This window comes from Phasianus colchicus, chromosome 18, assembly GCF_987193195.1.
Source record: "Phasianus colchicus chromosome 18, bPhaCol1.hap1.1, whole genome shotgun sequence".
Classification (NCBI taxonomy): Eukaryota; Metazoa; Chordata; class Aves; order Galliformes; family Phasianidae; genus Phasianus; species Phasianus colchicus.
The window spans coordinates 4,703,620-4,724,640 of NC_143453.1; the positions used below are offsets into that span (position 1 = coordinate 4,703,620).

General features: G+C 35.5%; 2 protein-coding genes across 10 annotated transcripts in view; one reads left to right on the forward strand and one right to left on the reverse strand.

Annotated features, from left to right (window-relative positions):
* The window catches only part of GNAZ (G protein subunit alpha z), a 45,259-nt gene extending 24,975 nt beyond the window's left edge, over positions 1 to 20,284 (forward strand). For 6 of the 7 annotated variants that reach the window (XM_031592301.2, XM_090120844.1, XM_090120843.1 and 3 more), the window contains one exon: positions 19,937 to 20,284. In XM_031592301.2, the coding sequence (XP_031448161.1) occupies positions 19,937 to 20,281 (345 nt within the window). In that variant the 3' untranslated portion in view covers positions 20,282 to 20,284. Of the gene's footprint in view, positions 1 to 9,611; positions 13,480 to 19,936 lie in introns of those variants that run through there. The other variant, XR_004166774.2, reaches the window with a different exon arrangement.
* RSPH14 (radial spoke head 14 homolog) overlaps positions 1 to 21,021 on the reverse strand; it is a 73,363-nt gene that overhangs the window by 43,174 nt on the left and 9,168 nt on the right. The gene's annotated exons all lie outside the window — the stretch shown is intronic.

The window sequence follows — 21,021 nt, forward strand, 5'->3', positions numbered from 1 at the left end:
AGTGTAACAGGGCAGATTTGCAGCTGAACTGATGAAGGCAATTTGATATAGAAAAGCAACTTATTAATATTATGTGGCTAATCGAAAGCATAAAACTTGAATGAAGTGCACAGAAGTGCTGGTATTTGTATTTCAGTAAGGTATAGTGTCTCTATATAGAGTCTTGCTCGTCTAAAACTAGTGGCTAGAAAATAGATCAGTTTAATCACAGAATTTGTCCCAGTGATTTCCATGAGAGTTCACAGAAGCACAGAACAGGGTTGGAAGGGACCTCAAGGATCATGAATCTCCAACCCCCCGCCACATGCAGGGCCACCAACCTCTGTATTTAATGCTAGACCAGGCTGCCCAGCCCAATTCAGTCTGCCTTGAACACTCCCAGGGACGGGGCATCCACAACTCAAGTTCAGCCCAATTTGTACATGAAATATCAAATCCCAGAACACTGTAGTTACACCAATGTGCAGAAGAGGGAAGAAAAATAATGCCCAGACTACTTGTTGCCTGGACAATACTTCTTTTGTATTTGAGATAAGTTAAACTTTATACCCCCTGGAGACAAATGAATGAGAGATGAGCAAGACAGACTTTTTTTTTTTCCTGGGGCTTTTGCACTTTAGTCTTTTCCCCACTACACTTCATTTTGAATAACATCACTTGCAGAGACGAAATCATGTGAGCTAACACTTTGTGGATCTGGCCAAACCAGTATTTTGACTTGTCTATTCAAAATATGTAATACTGACTTGCATATTAAACAGCAAACAATTTTTACTTATTAAAGTGAAAAAAACTCTTCTTTCCTACACCTTAGGCATTTTCTTCCATCACTCTGTGTAACAGTATTTTCCTGCTTATGTAGGATTATCTGCAAATATGATCTGTGTATGTTTTCTGCAATTTTATATGTGCTTCTCTGCTAGCACAGAGCAAACGTAATTTTCTGTTTCCAAGCACGTACCTAGTATGACTCAACTAGATAACAGATGTCTCTTTTTTTTTTTTGACATAGTTGCAAAATTGGTTTGTACGATAACTTCGGAATACTATTAATTTTATTATAAAATTATTATTCCTGACCAGCACTCTGAGAATTTTGCCTTAGGTTTTTATATGTCCGCACCAATCCCTTCTCTGTTACATCAAACAAATTACTTTCTTAATTTCCAAGGTCCTTAACAGCTGATTGACCTTTTTTCATCTTTTATTTAATATAAAATGTCACTTCTGGCATTGATAATGTTAGCCTCCATGACCTGCTTGTTAAATTTTCAAATGATCATCTTTTTTGCTTTTACACTTACTGAATTCTGTGTATCTATCTTAGATATTAGCAGGAAACTCCTCCCAAGTGTCACATCTTTATTCAAACTATTGAAGTTAATGTGGTATTGGAGAGCACTACATGAGCTGTACTCTCGTGTTACTCCTCCTGTCTCTCACCATAAAAAGTTTTGCACTTTCCTTGCAAGTCTCCCCATATGTCCACCTGTGCACTTAGTTTTGTTTCATACCTGCTACATGCTCTGGATAATTTTCAAGTTTCTTATGGATAGCTGCAACAGCATTCTAAACAGCTAGAGTTTACTCGAAGATGTTGTTACAAGGTGAATAATGAAATGAGTAAAATATGAAAGTAGGACTGAATTCATGAGATATCTCTAAGAGAGATTCACATGATGCGTGTATATAATTTACTTATTCTTCTCTCTCTAAAAATGGCAATAGTTAAATATATTTTGAATGGTGATGTTGAAACTGCTAGCAGGTGGCTTTAGTTAATTTTTATTCCTGTTTTTACAGTCATTGCAAGTGAATGAAAAAAAAAATTAACCACTTTTGAGTTTGTTTTTACTATAGCCAAATAGTTCTTACTATAGCAAATGAAGGTGCAGATGAAAGAACAAAATAACAAACAGAAAAGACTCCATTAGGCCTACTGCAAAACTAATCTTTGGGACTACCAAGGAACCTCTCAATTATCTAGTTATAATTTATTTGGAAGGCCATATGTCATATGCAAATGATTTGAATTTTGAATAGGCTGAGGGGAAATTGTGATACAGCTCATGTGTAACCTTGCTAGCACCTTTAACTGTCAGTGGTAAAAATCCATATTGGCAAATACTGATTTAGGTGAAACATCTTTCCAACAAACTAAGTCTTCTGGGAATCTGAGAAAAGGATTGACCAAAACTGTGCAGGTGTTCTTGCTTTTGTGACGCCTTTCCATTTCAAGATGTTTCAGAGTGAATTTTGTGTGGGAGCATAGCCTAGATGACTTCAGAATTCATACGTGTAATCTTTTAGCATTGTAAATTGGCTTTTAGCCTTGACCTTTTTTCAGTTTGAAAAGTAATATAAATTTTCCCTTGTAAAAGTTTACATTTACAGAGAGGTATTCAAGGCTTATGTCCAAGCATGTATATTTTAAAGTGTGTAAATATCAGTAAAGTACTGAAAATATGTGAGAGAATAATTGCTTAAGATGCAATTTACAATGCTTTTCAGTATGTATGAAGGCTTATTTTCAGTTATATTATTCACCATAATTATATGCTTCTGATGTAGTTATCTACATAATGGAACATAAAGGACACAAGACTCCTGAATATCCTATGAGCTTCAAGCTCAGAATCATCTTTAGGAGGAAGGCTATGGATATTGTTTGATAAACAGGCAGAGGTTATATGAAACTCAGCGGTCAATGCCAGTCCCCAAACTATAAGAAAGGCAAAATCCCCACACTCATTCCAGTAATGCCCATCAATCTAGAAAGTAGGTAAGTCTTTCTACCAAGAGGGTTAACCTAGCCATTGGAGCAGTGTGTATGAACAAGTGACATCTGTCTAGCACCTAAAGAATTGTAATGAGTCAGCAGCAAAGCCATTGCTACTGTCTGGGAGAAAGCACCTGTTATCCATATCTGTTTCATGGACAGAGAAATTGATTGTATAAACTCAATAGCATCTTATTGATAAGGATTCAATTTGTGAAGGAAAGGAACTGAATTCAGCCTTACTCAATGAGATTGGAAGGTCAAGATCCTCTTTGAGAAGACATTCATTCACTTACTTAAACTATCTACTTTGGAAGCTGATAACAAAGGAACTTGTAAAACAGTTGACAAGATTTAGCTAAGAAAATTTTCTGGCATGAGAAAAGAGAATAGGAAATGGAGTTGAATATTGAAAACCCTACAAGGTTTGACATGATTAGTAACAAGAAAGTTAAATGATAGAGAAAAGAAAATCATGTATGAAATCTATAAGTACTAATGACTATTCTTTGGAAAGCATAATGGCCTGGTTTCAGCTGGGATGGAGTTAATTTTCTTCCGTGTATCTGTTATGGTGCTGTGTTTTTGATTTAGGATGATAGTAACACTGATAACACAATGGTGTTTCAGTTATTACAGAGCAATGCTTACGCTGTGTCAAGGACTTTTCTGCTTCTCGTGTTGCCTTGCAAGTGAGGAGGCTGGAGGTGCACAAGAAGCTGGGAGGGGACAGAACCAAGACAGCTTACCCAGACTAGCCAAAGGGATAACCCATACCACACTGTGTCCTGCTAAACAATAAATCTGGGGAGTTGGCTTGGAGACTGGCTGGGCAGTGGTCACTGGGTGGTGAGAAACTGAATTTGGCATTGCTTATCTTGTATATGCTACTGTCATTATTGTTATAATTTTTATTATTATTGCTATTCTTCTTTTGCTTTTCTATCCTACTTAAATTACTTCATTTCAAGCTGCCAGATTTATCTTTTTATTGATTTCCTATCCCATTCCACTAGGGGGAGTGACCGAACGGCTGTGTGGTGCTTAGCCGTCTTAGCAGGTTAAACCACAGCGCATTACAGGGTGAATAGCAAATAATCATCATGAAGATCTTACTGCTAACGTAACGTTACTTGTAAGCATGTTTTTAAATTAGTTTTTGTGAACAGCTCTTGTTACTAGTCTGCATGCGTAAGACAAAAACTGGAATAAACTAGTAACTTAAAGAACACAAATACGTGAGGGAAAACAAACAACAAAACATAGTTTCTGGGGGGAATTAATTCAGATGCTGAATGTATTTTAGTTTGCAGAAAAGGATTTTTGATAAAGTCTTTCTGAGAGAAAGACTCTGAGAGGCTGTTGCATCTTTCTCTTGCCACAACATGGAAGGTTTTTCCTGAGTGAATAGCCAATTAAAGGTGGGAGGAGTGGAGTTTGATGGGTTATTCCTTCAGTGGAGGACAGCAGAGGAGCAGAACACACTCAGCAGCATATGCTGTTTAATATATTTCTAAATGATATGGAAAAGCTGCTGTTCAGTCTGACCTACTACTGATATTTTCAGTGTAGAAGAATAAATATCATTAAAAATATCACTATGCTTTAATAAGAAATTTTCTTTGTTCTCCTGCTGGAAGTCTAAATCCTTAGACAGACTTCTGTGTTATTGTCATCTCAGGTGTTGGTGTGGTACATAATGAATGGTTTGTTTTTCTGCACCCAATTCTCTGGTTTTCGTAGTGCTTTTGGGTCTTAATATGGAGGCACGAGTGTTAGCTAAGTGCCATGGCACATAGATGCCATGGAGATGGAGTTACATGTAGAAATCTATTTAATACTTCTAAGAAATATCTAGCTTGATTTTATTTTATGGTGAGAAGAGCAATAGAAATGTTTATAAAACAAATAATCTGAAGTTTCACACAGTATAGAGCGGCATTACAGAGCTTGCTGCCTGAATATGTTGGGTACAAAACTGCACAAGTTTAAGAAGCAATAGAAAAGTATATCAAGGCCTGTTAAAAGGTCATGATAAGGCTTTTGACTTCAAAGTTCAGTTCCAAGTTCAGATCTTGAAAAGCTGGATTTAAGTACTAGGAAATTATTTCCTCTGAATTTAATTGCATCCCACCACAAATCATCTATTATTCTTAAAACATGAGATACTGGATTAAAGAGATCTTTGTCATTGGATGACAGTTCTTTGCTCTCTTATAACAAGAAATGGATGAGATGGTATATCCATGTGCTATGGTGGGTTTTTTTTTTGTTTTTGTTTTTTTTTTCTGTGTGCTGTCAAGACTTAAGCATGATTCTTGGGATATAGATTGGAGCATCAAAATGCGTTTTTTTAATAGCTATTAATAGGCTCATTGGAATTTCAAACCTGTCAGCCAATGACAGCGTCCCATGATTATACTTCAAAATTAGCAGATGATGAATAACTCCTCAAATTCCACGAGAACTACTGTCACTAATGTTTTAACTATTTGATCTTGATATCATCCTTTATCAAATGGACTGAAAAAACCTGCTTTCAAAATACACAGTCCAGTCAAGTGTACTTTTTCTTATTATTTGCTGATTGGTCATATTGTAACTTACAAATAGGAGTCAACCCCCAAATAATTGATAATAATTTAACAGCATTTAGCATAAAATCTAGGTAACAGAAGTAGTTTCTCTAGAAGCAAGAATCTGTCATGCCATCTCTCTGTTCTGGGGAAAAGGCTTATATGACTAACCTCATTTTATATAAAAGCATGATATGTCATAGGTACACCACGTTTACTTCAGGACAGCCTGGCTCTGAGCATTTTTTCTTTTCCAGAACCCCTCCATTTCAAAAACCTTATGTTCTCTTCTTTTGCTGTTTCCCTGGCAACATGGCATGGCAAAGTGTCATATCAGTCGACAATGAGCTTTGCTTCAGCTGTGTCCTGCCAAAGCTAGCAGTGCTTCCAGCAAGCTGAGCTTTCTCACTGCAACTGTGACATAGCAATGAGCACTTCTTTCCATTCTTGTTTGCCAGAACCAGTTGCTATTCCACTGCCATAAATGATTATGTGGTAGTTGATAATAGTGGGTAGGGAAGTCATTGCACTTATCGGAGTAGGCTAAATTTTATAACTCCTTTTATTACCAGGTGTGGTCTATCTAATAGCATGAATTCTGGCAGTGACACAGGTGGATCTAGCAGCAGTTTGCTCTGCACGTTTAGTGTTCTTCATAGATCAAATGGAAATAGTAATTAAAAATCTTAAGCCAAACTAAACCACAAAAAGAAACCTCACCACAGCGTATGTGGAATAAGGAAAATAATATTAACTGGATCCTAAAAAATGTGAGAGGTTAGTAAAGAGGCTAAAGGTGTGGGAGAAAAATAATCCAAGGCTGAGAACACTAAATGCAACATGGCTGTGTCTGAAATATCCTGGAGACAGTGTGCTGCAGAGCATCTGGCTCGCTTTTGCTATCCAGAAATCCAGACTGAGACTTAAAGCATTTCAAAATGTTTGTTCAAAATAAATTGCTCAGTACCCATTAGTGTGTAAGTATCTGAAGTATCTGAGAAAATATTCAATAAAGATAAGAATGTAAAACTAAGGGATTGGTCAGATAAATTTCAAATTGAAATAGCAGTTCTCTCTGTTTTTTCTCATAGAGGAGTCCAGTAAGTTCCAGATCTGTGTAAGACAAGCAGTAGGATCGCATGTACAGAAGCAAAGAAGAAAATTGAAGGGTAGATGACTCAGATGAGTATTTTGATATGTCAATTGTTAGAGCAGGGGAAGTCATCCTACGTCACTAAAGCTTGCTGTAAGATTTGTTAAATGTCTATTTGGGAAATAAAAATAGGAATGTTGCACTGTTGTATTTACAAGGAAGACATCACAAATCTCTTTATCTGCATTTGACTGAATACCGGATTTTATGAAATATTTGGGGCATTAAGTAAGAAAGAATTAACATTACCTGCCACTTTCTTTTTCTCCTGTGTAAGTCAGAGAACAGGCCAATAGGATATGAATAATTTCTTCTCTAAATGGAATTTCCTTATAGACTAGAATCATAAAATTATCTGTGACTAAACTTAGGTTCACAGTCAGCTTATACTTTTTTCTGGTATGAAAAATCAGGGATGCATAGTAGAGCATGGTTAGCTTTAATTCTTACTCTTATTCCTGCCTTCTCATTTCAATAATTATTAGCAATTGCTTTTTGACACTCTTTTTTAAGTCATAAAGTTTATGACAGTGAATTATTCATTATCTTAGAAGATGTTAGAAGAGCAAGTGAAAGATAAGGAATGAAAAGCTTGTGCTTGGTAGAAATATAAGTAAAATAGAAATTGTGGGAAATATTGAACTTCATAAATTCCCAAAGGAAATACTAGAAAAAATGACAATAATGTAACTTTATAATTTAATTTGTACAAATAGATGAGAAAAAGAGTAAGAAAGAATGGTGTAGTAAATTGTTCTGCAAAATCTACAGTTAGATGATGAAAATCATTCTTTTTATACCATTGTATGTATTTTAATATTTGAGGGCTTTGTTTTACTGGGGAATAAGGGAAATGCTTTAGAATTCCAGCAGATTGGGTTGTAAAAGTTGATTTCATTTTAATAACAATATTTTTCAAATAAAAATGTGAATGAGAATATTATTACCACTGATTTTAACATGAGCAAAGCCAGGTTCTGGATTTTAATTGCTTACTTTGCATTCTTCAAATTAATACTTCTGTACTTCTGTCCTCTTTGCATTCATCATTTGCTGTGAGGAAACTGGCAATTGTTATTAGTACTAATTTTCAATCTAGCACATTTTCAATGGTTTCCTTCATTGCTGCATAAATTTTGGATGATATTGTGTTGGGAGTCTTTACTTTCTGATTCATAAAATTGACTTTCTTATTTAGGAATAGTTTTATATTCATTTGGTCAACATATAGGAACAATATAAAAGGGAAGCTCTGGCTGCAGAGAAGGAGAAATTGAAGTGCCACGTAATTCCAGATGAAACACTGGAGCTATCAGCTATAAACATATTTACAAAGAGAACAGAACCTAAATGCAAGACTATTTCATTTGAAAAGCAGAGAAAATAGTTTCACAGAAAATAATGTGCTCATTTCTATACGGACAAGTATTTATATTTGGTGATGCGCACATTATTTCCTCTGTCCTCTCTTTTTATTTCTTGTATTCTTCTCAATCCTTTTCAATTGCACAGTTTCATTATGCATAGCTTATTGACTTTATGAAAAGTACACAACAAACTTCTACAATCTTCATTTTCAGTGCAATTTCTAGGTAGACTAAATTTATCTTAAATCTTTTAAGATTCTAGGGCATACTCATTATGAAACATTCAGTGATTTCAAAACTGCTTGATGGATGCTTTATTTTATTCTACTATTTCCCTGTTATGAAGACAATCTTCCTCTGAACATTGGGGAAATTCAGCAGTTGTCTAAAAATACAAGTTGGAAACCAAAAAGTTTTTCTAGGAAATAGGTCTTAGGGCTATAATAACTGCACTATTCTTTAAAATAAAGATGTGAAGAGGTATCTCTGCCATCTTCCCTACACAGGTGACAATTAGAGCATGTGGTATCCCTGATGACACTATAGGTTAGAGTTTAAGTAAATAAATTACCATCTTTATTTATAAGTAGCTGTGTAATATGACTGACATCTAGAAATGCACATTCCAGAATGAGCGATCTAGCTGTTGCTCTCTAAATCTCCAAACAAATTTACTCAAAGTATCTTATTTCCAATAGTTGTTTTGTGTCCTGGTGTTCTGTCTGACAACTTCATTGATTTAACTTTGGGTTGCTAGACAGAGAGACACAAACCATGTTAGACTAAACATACAACATACCATTAACGTAATTCAGACATCTGTGTTCATCAGACTATAAATGAAATTCAGCTCATCTAAACCCTTAATATTTGTGTTAGTGAGATGTTGTTGATTTGGTGTTGGTATTTATATTTTATGCTTCCATTAAAAAGCCGAATTCCCAGAGCTGAGTCCAGAGTTGCTGTATTACAATATAGAATTGTATATGAAAGGATGTAGGTTTAATAAATTTTCACTATTAAACTTCACAGAAAGGTGCTTTTAAAATGGCTTATCTGTACTGATGATGCAACAACAGATTTTAAACTTCTCTGTATTATGTTCTTCTCTGTGTCATAAAACCCTCATCTCAGATGCTTCCTGATTGTTCTATCATCTTGCGTCAGTGGCTTAATCTTCCTTGATCTGTCTTGCTTTTCTCAGCTCCAGATGCATATAGCTTATAAAAAGAAATTGTCTTGAAAGAGATATTTAAATATTTTTTCATTGTGGAAATGTCTCAGGATATTTGTTGCATGCAGAGCTGAAATAATAGCTTTAACACACTTGTATATTACCCTCTCCTTGAATGTCATTTAAAGAAAGATTTACCAAGAAACATGTCAAAAGCCATGCTGATTTTATTAATAAAAGCTAATAAACATTTTAATGGTTCATAAGTGGTATGCACAGGTCATCTGCCTTATGCTTTGAGAGTGTTTTGGGAGCAACTTCATGCACGTAAGTCAGTACAATGTTCTTGGTATCTTCTGCTTGAAGTGACGATGCTGTTTTGACATACTGAAGTGTTTATCTTTGTTTGTGTACTTTAAAATACTAACTATCTATGTAGTATATATTTTAATAGTGAGCTTAAATACCGTCTTTTTTTTTTTTTTGTCATAGATTTTTTTGTTTTATTGTCTTTATACTAGATATAATACAGTTCTCCATGCAGTGGCCACTGAAGGAGGACTGGAGCTTACATTTTAAATTAGAAAAGCTAACCTGGTAGGATAAAAATGCCCATTTATTCTGTTAGAATAGTTTCAGTAGTGCTCAGTATAAATCCATATATTTCCTTATTCCAATTATATTTTATATGATTAAAAGAATGTTGAACTTTTATGACTGTTTTAGTACATTAAATATACTTAGAGCTTAAGTATGGGATGTGGTGAGAGTTTTTTTTGTCAGAAGCTCTTTTTGTAATAAATGTAGTAAGTGAAAGAATTGGAAACCATGCAAATGAGATTTAAAAATTAAATAGTTTATAGTTCCTCAATATTCTTTCAGTTACCCTACCTTTTCCATACCCCCTTCCTCCTGTCCTGGAGTGGGGTCCATGGATCCCCTCCAACCCATTAGTCACAGAACTGGGCTGAACCAGCCCAAAAACCTTGACAAGAAAACAAGAAGATTACTTGGCTTTGTATTTTTTCACCTTGTTGTATTTCTGTTTCATTTGTTCGTGCACTGAGGTAGTTATTCCACAATTGTTCTCTAATATTGCAACAGAATTACAAAAAGGAGTACAGATGTTAAAGAAAGAAATCTAAAATCTGATTGTAGCAGACCCCTTATGCAGAGTTGATAGCTGGTGAAAGCAGGTGCTAGGGTGAAGAGAAGAGAAGCATGCAGATCCTTGCCAGCACACAACATAGAGCCATTGCTAGGTGATCTCAGGAAACCATCTTCAAGTTTTCAAATAGATAACCTCTATTGGTGCAAGGGAAAATAGCAATGCAGGCTGTTTCTTCACCAGGTTTATTTGCAAAGTATGAAGAAATCCTGTTTGTTGTGTGGGTGGAAGAAAGATTTTTTTTTTTCCCCTTGTGCTTTGATTATTTACGTGATACAGTTATCCCCACATTGTGCAAAATAGCAGAGACCTGATTTTAATCTTATTAGGTTTACTATGTATCAATCTGCTTCATGCATGGCTTAGCAATAGCTTGATGCTAGCATAGCCTTGGCAACAAGTCTAATTTAGTTCCAAACTTTTTTTTTCTCCTTTCTTTCTCCTGTACTGCTTACTGACATTCTCCAAAATGAAAATATCAGTATAATATATAAAATATAATTTTGCTGCATCAGTTTACTGATCTCATGAAGAACACGTGATGGCATAACAGAAGAACATTCAACAGTGCTGTACAAGTAGGTAATTTCTGAGTTTCATGGCAGTGTCTAGCATACTAGGGAGCTATGGCCTAACGCTATGGTATTACAATTTGTCATTGTTCAGCAACTGGCCTAATATTAAATATGCCTCCACATAATGTTTCCAGTGCCCTTGCAATACAAGATTAATTTTTATCATGTTATGAAAACAAGGATCTTGAAGCAAATTCATGTGTCCTTGGTAAGGAACAGCTGTGATTGCAGCTAGATTTTAGCACTGAGACTTTAAACATCGTGTATCTGTACTTCCAAGTTAAGTGACAGATTTCATCTTCAAAGATTAAAAAAGGAAGTACAAAAGTACGATGTCAGAGAAAATGAAAAAAAAAGTTAGAGGAAATTGCAGAAAATAGTAATTAAAAGACAAATTTAAAAACTCTTTTCTAAATGAGACCTGAAAATACAGGAGATATATTTGTTTCTGTGGATGTTTAGATGTAGGTCATTGGGTTAATGTAGGGCACTCTAGAAGTAATGCTTCCTATTTATTTCCACGGAAATAGATACAAAGAACAAATTCTCAGCTAGAACACAGTTTTTTATCATAATCACCGCCATCAGCTAAGCCTTGTTGCCAGCAATGAGGAAGAGCCTGGATGCTGCACTTGTAAAAATCTGCACAGTGGAGCTGACCTACCATTGCCACCACTGAAATGCACACCCATCACCTCACTGTGCTGACATCTGCTGTTGGGTCTCCATCAACACTCAGCAAGTGTCAATGTATGTCACTGGGTGCAAATTTATTTAATATGGAGAAATTCACTTATGTACCTTTTGCTTCGTACACACTTCCATGTCAGACACCATTTTGTCAGACTGCCCCTCTGCTGCCATCTGTCACATGGCAACAAAAGGTAATGGAATGCTGGTGGGAAGGTTCAATCTCTATTGCATCTCTGATGTGTTGAGTCAACATAATAAAAAATAGGAGGCATTGCAATCAGAGCAGCCCTCGTATATCTCTGCAATTCCAAGGGAGAAAATGGTGTAGTAAGTTGTAGAATGAAAGAAATGGCAGTATACAATGAAAAATAATTATTCAGTCTCTTCTCAGTCAAGTTGAAAAATACCATTTTATAAAAATATTAGAGGCTTAAATTGTATTTTCACCTTCATCCTGTTATCTTGCTTAAACAGCTCTTGCTGTTTTAATCTGCAGTCAAGACTGGAGCTATTAGTACCCTGAGTGTAATTATACCTTCTATGTATTAGTAGAGGAAAGGGAGAAACTATAGAATACTGAGTGTTCACATTTCTGTGCTACGTAGTCAAAAAATAAGCTGTACACTTCAGCAACTATTAGATACCACCCTCTCTCCTCCTCCAACAATTAATGCAAAAGATTGACATCTATTGAAAAAAAAAAACGTAGTTTGAGACTAGAGTTCAGCTGCATGCTGATTCTTGATGGTTGTAAAGAGGTCCTTTAATGAATTCCCTTTGAGCTGTTAGTTAAATAAAAGTTGGATGGAGGTTAAAAGGAATTTGTTCAGTTTACTCCTGAGTAAAAAGCAGCAATGCAGCTTTTCAAAAATATTACCAATGCTATTCCGCTCAAGAGAAAATTTAGCACAGAAAGACCACAGTGAATCAAAGAAATGTCACCCTCAGGGAATACAAAAGCCATTCTGTGCTCAAATCATACAATTTCTTCCTCAAAACATGAATATTTAAAATAGAAAAGTGCATTGGCAGAAACACTGTGAATAAGTGAAGAGAGCACTGTAAGAAATCAATTTTTTTTAGAAGTACCCTTACTTAAAGAAAAATTCTACAAAGTCAATTTTGGGAGCCTGACTGATAGTACTGGAGCTTAGTTCTGCCTAAATAAAGATTGCAAATCGCCATCCTAAAGTGTATATCCTCTCAAGATGCGAATCAGTGCTCATCCCATGAGATCCACTTCACTGACTGGTCTTCCACCAGACACAATTTGAAAAAACAGTGTTTTTTTAGTAATGAAATATGCAGAGATGTTCTTGTATCATTGCCATTTCTGGAGAGAGAATGATTAAAGCCCTTCCTGTAAACCATTTCTCAGGGATAAAGGACTACAAGGAGTGCTGGCACTTTTCTAGAAGCTTCTTAAAGCTGAGTAGCATAAGGTAGACACATACAATTGAACTGTAGATGTATTCTTCCATGTTACATAGAAAAATCATGGCCCAAGACACTTTCTTTACTTTCTAAACAAGAATTTCTTCTAGATTAACAAATTATTTGAAAATGTTTAGCTTTATGTCTTTGAATTATGTTGGATGAACTTTGACATTGAAAACCAAACCCAATCTTTTGTTGTGCATTTAAATATTGACTTCTTTACAAATACACAGTTTTTGCCTATCATAAGTAAATGCACTTTGATGATTCTACCATGTACTCAAAATGGCAAAAATTAACACCTTATGTCCTGGAAAGCAAAAGATAATGGACAGGTTATGGGGATAGAGGCAGCAGAGGTTTTGTTCAATTCTATACAGTGTATGTATTTCATAATGTACAGATTAAAAGGTAGTGACATAGTTACTGTTGCACGGAATAGATTATTATTACATCAGCATAGCAGTTCTGAGAGTCCACAATGTACATTGATTCCGTAGTTTATATTGAAAAGTATTACAAATGGCATCTGACATGGAAGTGCACATGAAGCAAAGGTGTGGCATTGAATTCCTCCACGTGGAAAAACTTTACCAATTGAGATTCACTGACACTTGCTGGACATTTATGGAGACCAAATACTGGATGTGAACACAGCAAGGCAGTGGGTGGCTTATTTCAGTAGTGACACCATTAGAGCAATGAGTTACCTCTGCTGGTGCAGGCTTTTATGAGCATAGCACACAGGCAGTTGTTCATCACTGGTAAAAATGCACAGCTAGTGGTGGTGATTATGTTGAAAAAATAGTGTTTTCTAGCTGAGAATTTGCTCTACTAAATAGTATTATTGTGTGCTTTTTTTTGGTTTTACTTTCCGTGGAAATAAGTAGGAGGCATTACTTTCAGAGCAATGTACATAATGAACATGCTTATTGTTATTTGAAATAGAGTAGACTTGGTCAAAGGAAAAACAGAGCACTAATCACTGTGCTTCATAATGTGTGAATGATTTCTTGTGTAAACTGCTGCAGGACCTGGATTACTGACAGTGGCACCTGAGAAGAATATAAATATTTATTAAATGCATGGGCTGAGACTAAGCTGGAAAAAACAAGTGTTTGAATGTGAAAAGGGAAAGGGAAGCTTGTCATAAAGCGTGTAAATAAATAGATGTAGAAATGCAAATATATACAAATGCCCACTTTAAACTGGAAAATTTTAAATGCAGCTTATGTAATTTCCATGGGTCTGCTCAAACATCATGTTTATAAAATGATTTTCACTTTAAAGAAGTTTACTTTGGGTTTAAAGTTTTAATATATTGGCTGTTGACAGCAACTAAAGTATTACTGTTTCAAGAAACATTCCATTTATTATTAGAGAAAACATTTTTTAGTTGAAATGTGATCATTAGTATAACATGTGCCTCTACTGCAAGTTTAAATCATCTCCTCTTTCCTAGAGAGAGATTTCAACTTCCAATGGGAAAATCTTAGAAGCTTTTTATTTCTTGTTACTCAGGGAGAACGTGCACTCCAAATAACATAAATCTGACCCATGGAGAAGCCTGGAATTTACCAATTACTCCTGTTCTCCCTCTGAAGATCTTCTGCCTATTTTCCCTAGAATGTGTCCACTTAGACATATGAATAGTATAGATGATCATTTGGAAGCCCTGATCATCCTCTAATAGTACCAAATTTTACAAGCATCTGTAAAGTACAAGTTTGAAAAAGAAATGGAGCCAGAAGAATGAAGTTAGGAACACATTTAGACTGTAAAACAGCACGGATACAGGATGAGGTGGAGAAGTATTTAAGTGATCTGGTGAAATAAAATAAGAGTGAGTAAATGACAGAATGGTGTTGTTATAACCTTATTCTCAACTTCTTGTTTCTGTATATTTTGATTCAGGCTCTGTAGCAATGTTAATTTTTCCAGAGGTTTTCTGGCCCTGTTCAATGAATATTATGGATTTTCTGTGATTAATGAGGGCTTATATGATAAATAAGACTGTCAACTGTAGGAACACTGCCATCATCTGCTTCAGAGGGAGGAAAACGTGAGATGAATGAAGCATAGGATTGTAGGAAAACAGAATGTTTGTATGATTAAAGAAGTTTAGTCCCACTGAATAACTGTACTAGATATCTCTGTATGTCTGTGGTCCTTTTTGGTTGCACATCAGTTTTTTAAATAAACGCTTTCATGCGTAATTCTAAATTCTTCCTTCCTTTTCTCTAAGGTACCTAATCTGATACCTTGATTTGATTTGTAGAAGGTCTGATAACTCAGAGCTACAGCAGGTATCAGTGAGAACTTCAAAAACCTGTTAAAACTTTGTTAAATAAAGAAAAGCATGTGCTGAGAAAAGAGGTTTTAAGTGCCTAAACTGGGTATCTAGAATTACTGGGTCCCTTCTAACTAATTTCTCCTTTTGTAGTTTCCTATTTCTAAATCATTGTTAGCGGTACCTCTTAATCTGACAACATGCTGGGAAAACAAATGTAGCCAATGAAATACTCAGATACAGTAATTATAAGCTTGAGGAGAAACTAGTAATTCTGTCTTTTCAACAGCTCATAAATAGTAATTTTATAGTAAAGCATAAATCTATAGAATGAGTAGTGACAGTAAAGGAAAATATTGACTGGCATATGAAGAAAAAGAGGTGTTTATGCAACACGTGAGTTACATGAATAATATTATATTGAAAATAATGATTTTTTGATTTGACATTTGAGCATTTAATTTTACAACCTTTATGTTTTCTAGCTTACATCCTTCTTGTTTTATATTCTCTTGTAAGTTCTTGTAAGTTCTTAAAAGAACTTAACTTAAGAAAAAGAACTTAACATTGAATGCCTGGAGGCATTCAAGGCCAGGCTGGATGTGGCTCTGGGCAGCCTGGTCTGCTGGTTGGTGACCCTGCACATAGCAGGGGGTTGAAATTAGGTGAGCATTGTGGTCCTTTTCAACCCAGGCCATTCTATGATTCTATGATTCTTAAAGTAACTTCTTTTTCTCCATGAAATTTTAATTATTTTTAGGAGTGCATCAAATAAATACAGATGATATATCATAATTTTATCTCAATCTCTCTATTTCATACTTCTGTGTATTTGTGGTGGTCACTAGTTCCTGGGAAGTTCATTTCATATTCTCTGATTAAAAAAAAAAAAAGGCTTTTTTCTGTTAACATGGATAGGAAAATACATTGTTGAACAGCCAGTAGAAAGTGGACTTCTAACATGATCTATGATTGTAATCTTACAGCTCTGTTATGAGGAATTATTACAATAGATTTTCTATGGAAAATAGTGTGTGGGGAGGTCATGCTTTAGGTTTTCTGTCAAATATGAGTTATTAAATGTATTTGGGTTTTTTTTTTTTTTTTTTTTCAGAAACTGTCATTATGATAGAGTTTTTTATTATTAGTAATCTTTAAAGTTTTGTTTTTCTTTACAGTATGCTTGTAGCATTCATTATGGTAACTGTAAATGAAAAAATATATTCTATAATTCTAACTATACCTGGAGAAAACAGTGTGATTCTCTTATACAGGTGAGGCATTATTTCACTTCATTTAAGGCAAGTGGTTGCTTTGGTGACAGACCTTTGGGCTACTCTAAGGTGAAGTGAGCCTGACAGAAAACAAAGCAGTCAAGAATGGGTATTCAGAGAGGCCAGAACTACATTCTTTGACTATTTCCTTTTTATCCTACATCATCAAAAGAATAGTGACAGCTAAATATAGCTCTTTCCAGCAGAGGAATAACCCTTGTACTTAAATTCTCCCCTTTGGGATGAAAAGTTTGAGATCTGCATAAAACTGAATACAGAAAATTGACTTCTCATTTATGGTTTCAATGATAAATATGTTCTTACAATTCATGGAATTATGGATTAGCCAGATGTGATCTCTACAGGTCATTTATTATCACATCCCAAATGAAGCTGGACTATTGCCTGCAGTAAATCAGGCCAGCTATAACTTTATCTAGCTGAGGGAAGAAAACAACTACAGATGAAGATTTCATAAAATTTCGAGTCTTCTGCTGATGTTTTTCTCCCAAATTCTAATCTGAATCTTCCAAGCTGCAATTAGTGTTCACTGCCACTTGCTACTTCATGTGATGCTGCTGATAAGAATTTATCTTCATCATCTTTGTAATTATGCTTCAAGTAATTGAAAGTTTTTATTAGATCAACCCATAGCCACCTCTTAGCCAGTCTAAATAAGACAAATTCCCTCATCCTCTCCTTGTAGGTCAGTGCAGTGTTCAATTACTTGCTGCTTAGGCTCGGAAGGCTAAGATACTAAAGTTAAATGTCTCGCATGGTTATATCCAGTGGATTCAATTACCTTTTTACCACAGCACTTATTTTTCAAATATTCTAGTTTCACTTAATTTCTTCAGAAGGTCTGAAATTGTGAATCTCTAAATAACATTTCTCAAACAGAAAAAGATTCATGGCGTTTTCTGAAATAGCTACCAGCATATTCTAAATGCCAGCTGCAATCACAAGGAAAAGCCACAGCAGGAAAATAGAAGTAGCTTCCACTGGTTCTTCCTAGATTTACTGATTTTATTTTGCCCATCTTTCTGAAAAACAAATGTTACCATTCCTGCACTAGTTTTATCCAGCATGTTTTCTGTTTACCTGAGATAAATTTTCTTTAGTTTACTAAAGGTTTCCACAATTCCCAAATACCAGACATTTAAAAATAATGATGGAGAAATGACTGCAAGAGAAAGTTCTTAAATATTTAGTACAAATGATAGTTAATTCCCTCATTTGTGATAGTTTCTCTCTTCATTTTTCATTTTTACATTCAGAAATCTCTCAGCTATGACCAAAATACTTTCATAGGAAAGCTGTGAAGAAATACTACATTCCAATTTATCTCTATTCTTTATTCTAATTACTTGCTATCTTGATAACAGGGTCTTGCCTTTTGAAAACTCTTAGCTGTTCTGGAACTCTTGGCTGCAAAGCACACCTGTTCCAGAGGATGATCAGGGATATTTGTACATTTGCAAATTACTGGAAGAACAGAAACAGCCATCTGTTCCTTAGCATGTTTTTCCCCTGAAGCAGCCAATCCCTTGTTCTCATGCTTGGAGAAGAGCCTGCAATTAGACCCCAACAAGACTGTATGGAAAAGTTATTGGCATTATCTTGCCTATCTTCTGTGTAATTCTGAAATTACAGCAGCATTTTTTTTCTAATTGCCTAGCCAGCTGCCCCCCTCAGGATTCCTGCATTGGAAAAGACACTGCAGAGAAGAAAGATAACTTTTTCTACCATTACTTTTTTCCTCCATGTTAATAGAAAAACTTCTTAACCCCTTTGGGAGAAGTACAGTAATTTGTTCTATTTTTTTTAATGATTGTAATCAATAATCCTCTCAAGTTCCCTTTCCTGTAATATGTAGCTTTGCAATATTGACAAAACCAGAAATGTGTTTGTCACGGAAGTCATGGGATCTGGCCCTTCCTTTTTGCTCTTGCTCACTGCCTGGTAGAGAGTGTGGGGGTGCTTCCAAGCTGTGTGCTTTCAGGTTTGCTCTGTTTCAGAAAATTTTCTCTCTCTCTCTCCTATTTTATTTGATTTATTAGGCTCAATTTCAAGTAATTGTATTATATTGTGTTATCTTGCATTCTGATATCATAGTTAGTAAAATAAGATTTCCTCCTTAGATTGTTGCCTCTGATCTGTTTTTTTTTTGTTTGTTTGTTTGTTTTTCACTGAGCCCAGCTCCCATCTCCCTACCCCTTTTCCCTTTCCCTTCCCATTTTTGGGAAGGCTATGAGTGGATACATCATGCATCTTTAAGGCTCAGTGTTGAGTGTCAGCCTTCATCTTAGAACTGGGGACATTTTGTTCTTATTTAACATTTTCAGGTGTATCAAGATGTCATCTGGCTATAATAAACTAAGAGCCATACCATGCATATGTCTTTGAAATGTGATTAATACACTACACAAATCATACTGCCATCAATATTGTCATCTGAACTCTTTAGCCTTTTTCTACTTTCAGCAGTACATGAACACAGCTGAACAGCATATCGTTTTAATCAGAAAAAATATTGCTGGATATTGAAAAAGTTTGGAATGATACCTCGTTGCTTAACTGTAGTAGCTTTTCCTTAAAGAGAAATGAGTGCCTACCTTAGAAATCTTTCATGTAGACAAATATCTGACTAAATACTGGAACATGATGGAAAATATTGACTTTTAGGAAAAATGCCTGATTAAGCTATGATCTGTATTTACTTTTGACAATACTCGAACGATTTTTATTTTAGTCAGCTAGAGTACTTTTCAAAACTTTCCATCTGTTTACACCTATTGGTGTAAACCTACCAACAGCCTTTTGAGAGCACCACGGACAGCTCCCGCTGCACCAGAAGTGCTGAGGGAACCGTGCTGAGCAATTGCAAAATGGCGGATGATTTCCAACCAGCATTCCTGCTTTCAGTTAATAGCAACACTGCATTGCTACTTCCAGATTTGTAACTCTGTTGGTCACTCTACATCGGTCATCATGGAAATGCCTTTTTAGGGCAGTGCACACAAAGATGTTAAACATATCTGGCCAAACTCAGCGTTCACTTAGAAGTAAACAAGATTCCAGCTGTCCCACCATAGTAGAATGTGGTTCCTTTTTTCATGTATCCTTTACTGTTATACAACTTTCTTTTTTCTTTTCCCCACAGCGTAAACATATTTTTTCCAAACATTTAGGTTTAGACTTGCCCTCATAATAGTCAATTATTTGAAAAAATGTTAACAATAATAAGAGCCAGGCTGTAGAAAAATGTATCAGAATGAGTGAACTAAGATTCCTGAAGTTTCTTGCTCAGGTAATATGGACAGTCGTCAAACAGAATAAATGCTCTTTGTATAAACACATTTTGCTCATTAATAGAAGTAACACTATATGCTGTATGCTTTCCACAGTTATGCTGAAATGCTATCTACCCTGTTATTTTCTCACCTACAGAGTCGAATGGCAGAAAGTTTGCGTCTCTTTGATTCCATCTGCAACAACAACTGGTTTATCAACACTTCCCTCATCCTTTTTTTGAATAAGAAAGATCTGCTGGCAGAAAAAATCCGACGCATCCCCTTAACAGTCTGCTTTCCTGAATACAAAGGCCAAAACACTTATGAGGAGGCTGCAGTCTACATCCAGCGCCAGTTTGAGGACTTAAATCGCAACAAGGAGACCAAGGAGATCTACTCACACTTCACCTGCGCCACTGATACCAGTAACATCCAGTTTGTCTTTGATGCAGTGACAGATGTCATCATTCAGAACAATCTCAAATACATTGGCCTCTGCTAAGAATCCTTGGGCTAATCTGTTTTGCTGAAGTAATTGAAAAAGAGGCTAACCATTTCCACTTCTTGTGGAAACAATGGGGCAATGCTTAGCCCAAGGAGAGAAAAGGGGAAATGTGATGTATGTATGCAGTTCCTCTTATGCCCCACTAGCCTGTTACATTATTTTTCACAGTATGTGTTATGGAGAGTGAAAGTCTCCTCTCCAAAAAAATCACACACACATAAAAAATAAAATAAAAATGCCCCCAAATGAAAAACAAACCACACAAAAAATCCAAACAAAATCAACAAAAGAGATTAAGGCCTAACTCTGTGGAGATGTTTTCACCACAGTCACTGCACAATTCCTTTTGTTTCATTCTGTTTCCTACAGTGGGAGTGTTATCATGTTCTGTGTAAGAAATAATCATCCAATTGTCCTAAAATTTTACTGACATGAAGATATAAAGCTGGTGAGTGATAGCTGAGCTCATTTGCATGGTGTGAAGCAGAGTGATTGCATTGGGGTGAATAACTAGTTCAAATCAAAAGCTGCAAAACAGGAGTGCTTAAGGAAAATATTACTTAAAGATTTAGAGAATGGACATGTACCCTCTGTACTGGTACACACAGCCCAACTATATACATGCATCAGGTATGCACATGCACATGACTCACAGCATATACTGTGTACACACTTCTGCTTTACTCTTTTATGGACACCTTGCCTGTTAAAGGAATTGTTGGTGCACAACTGTTCTG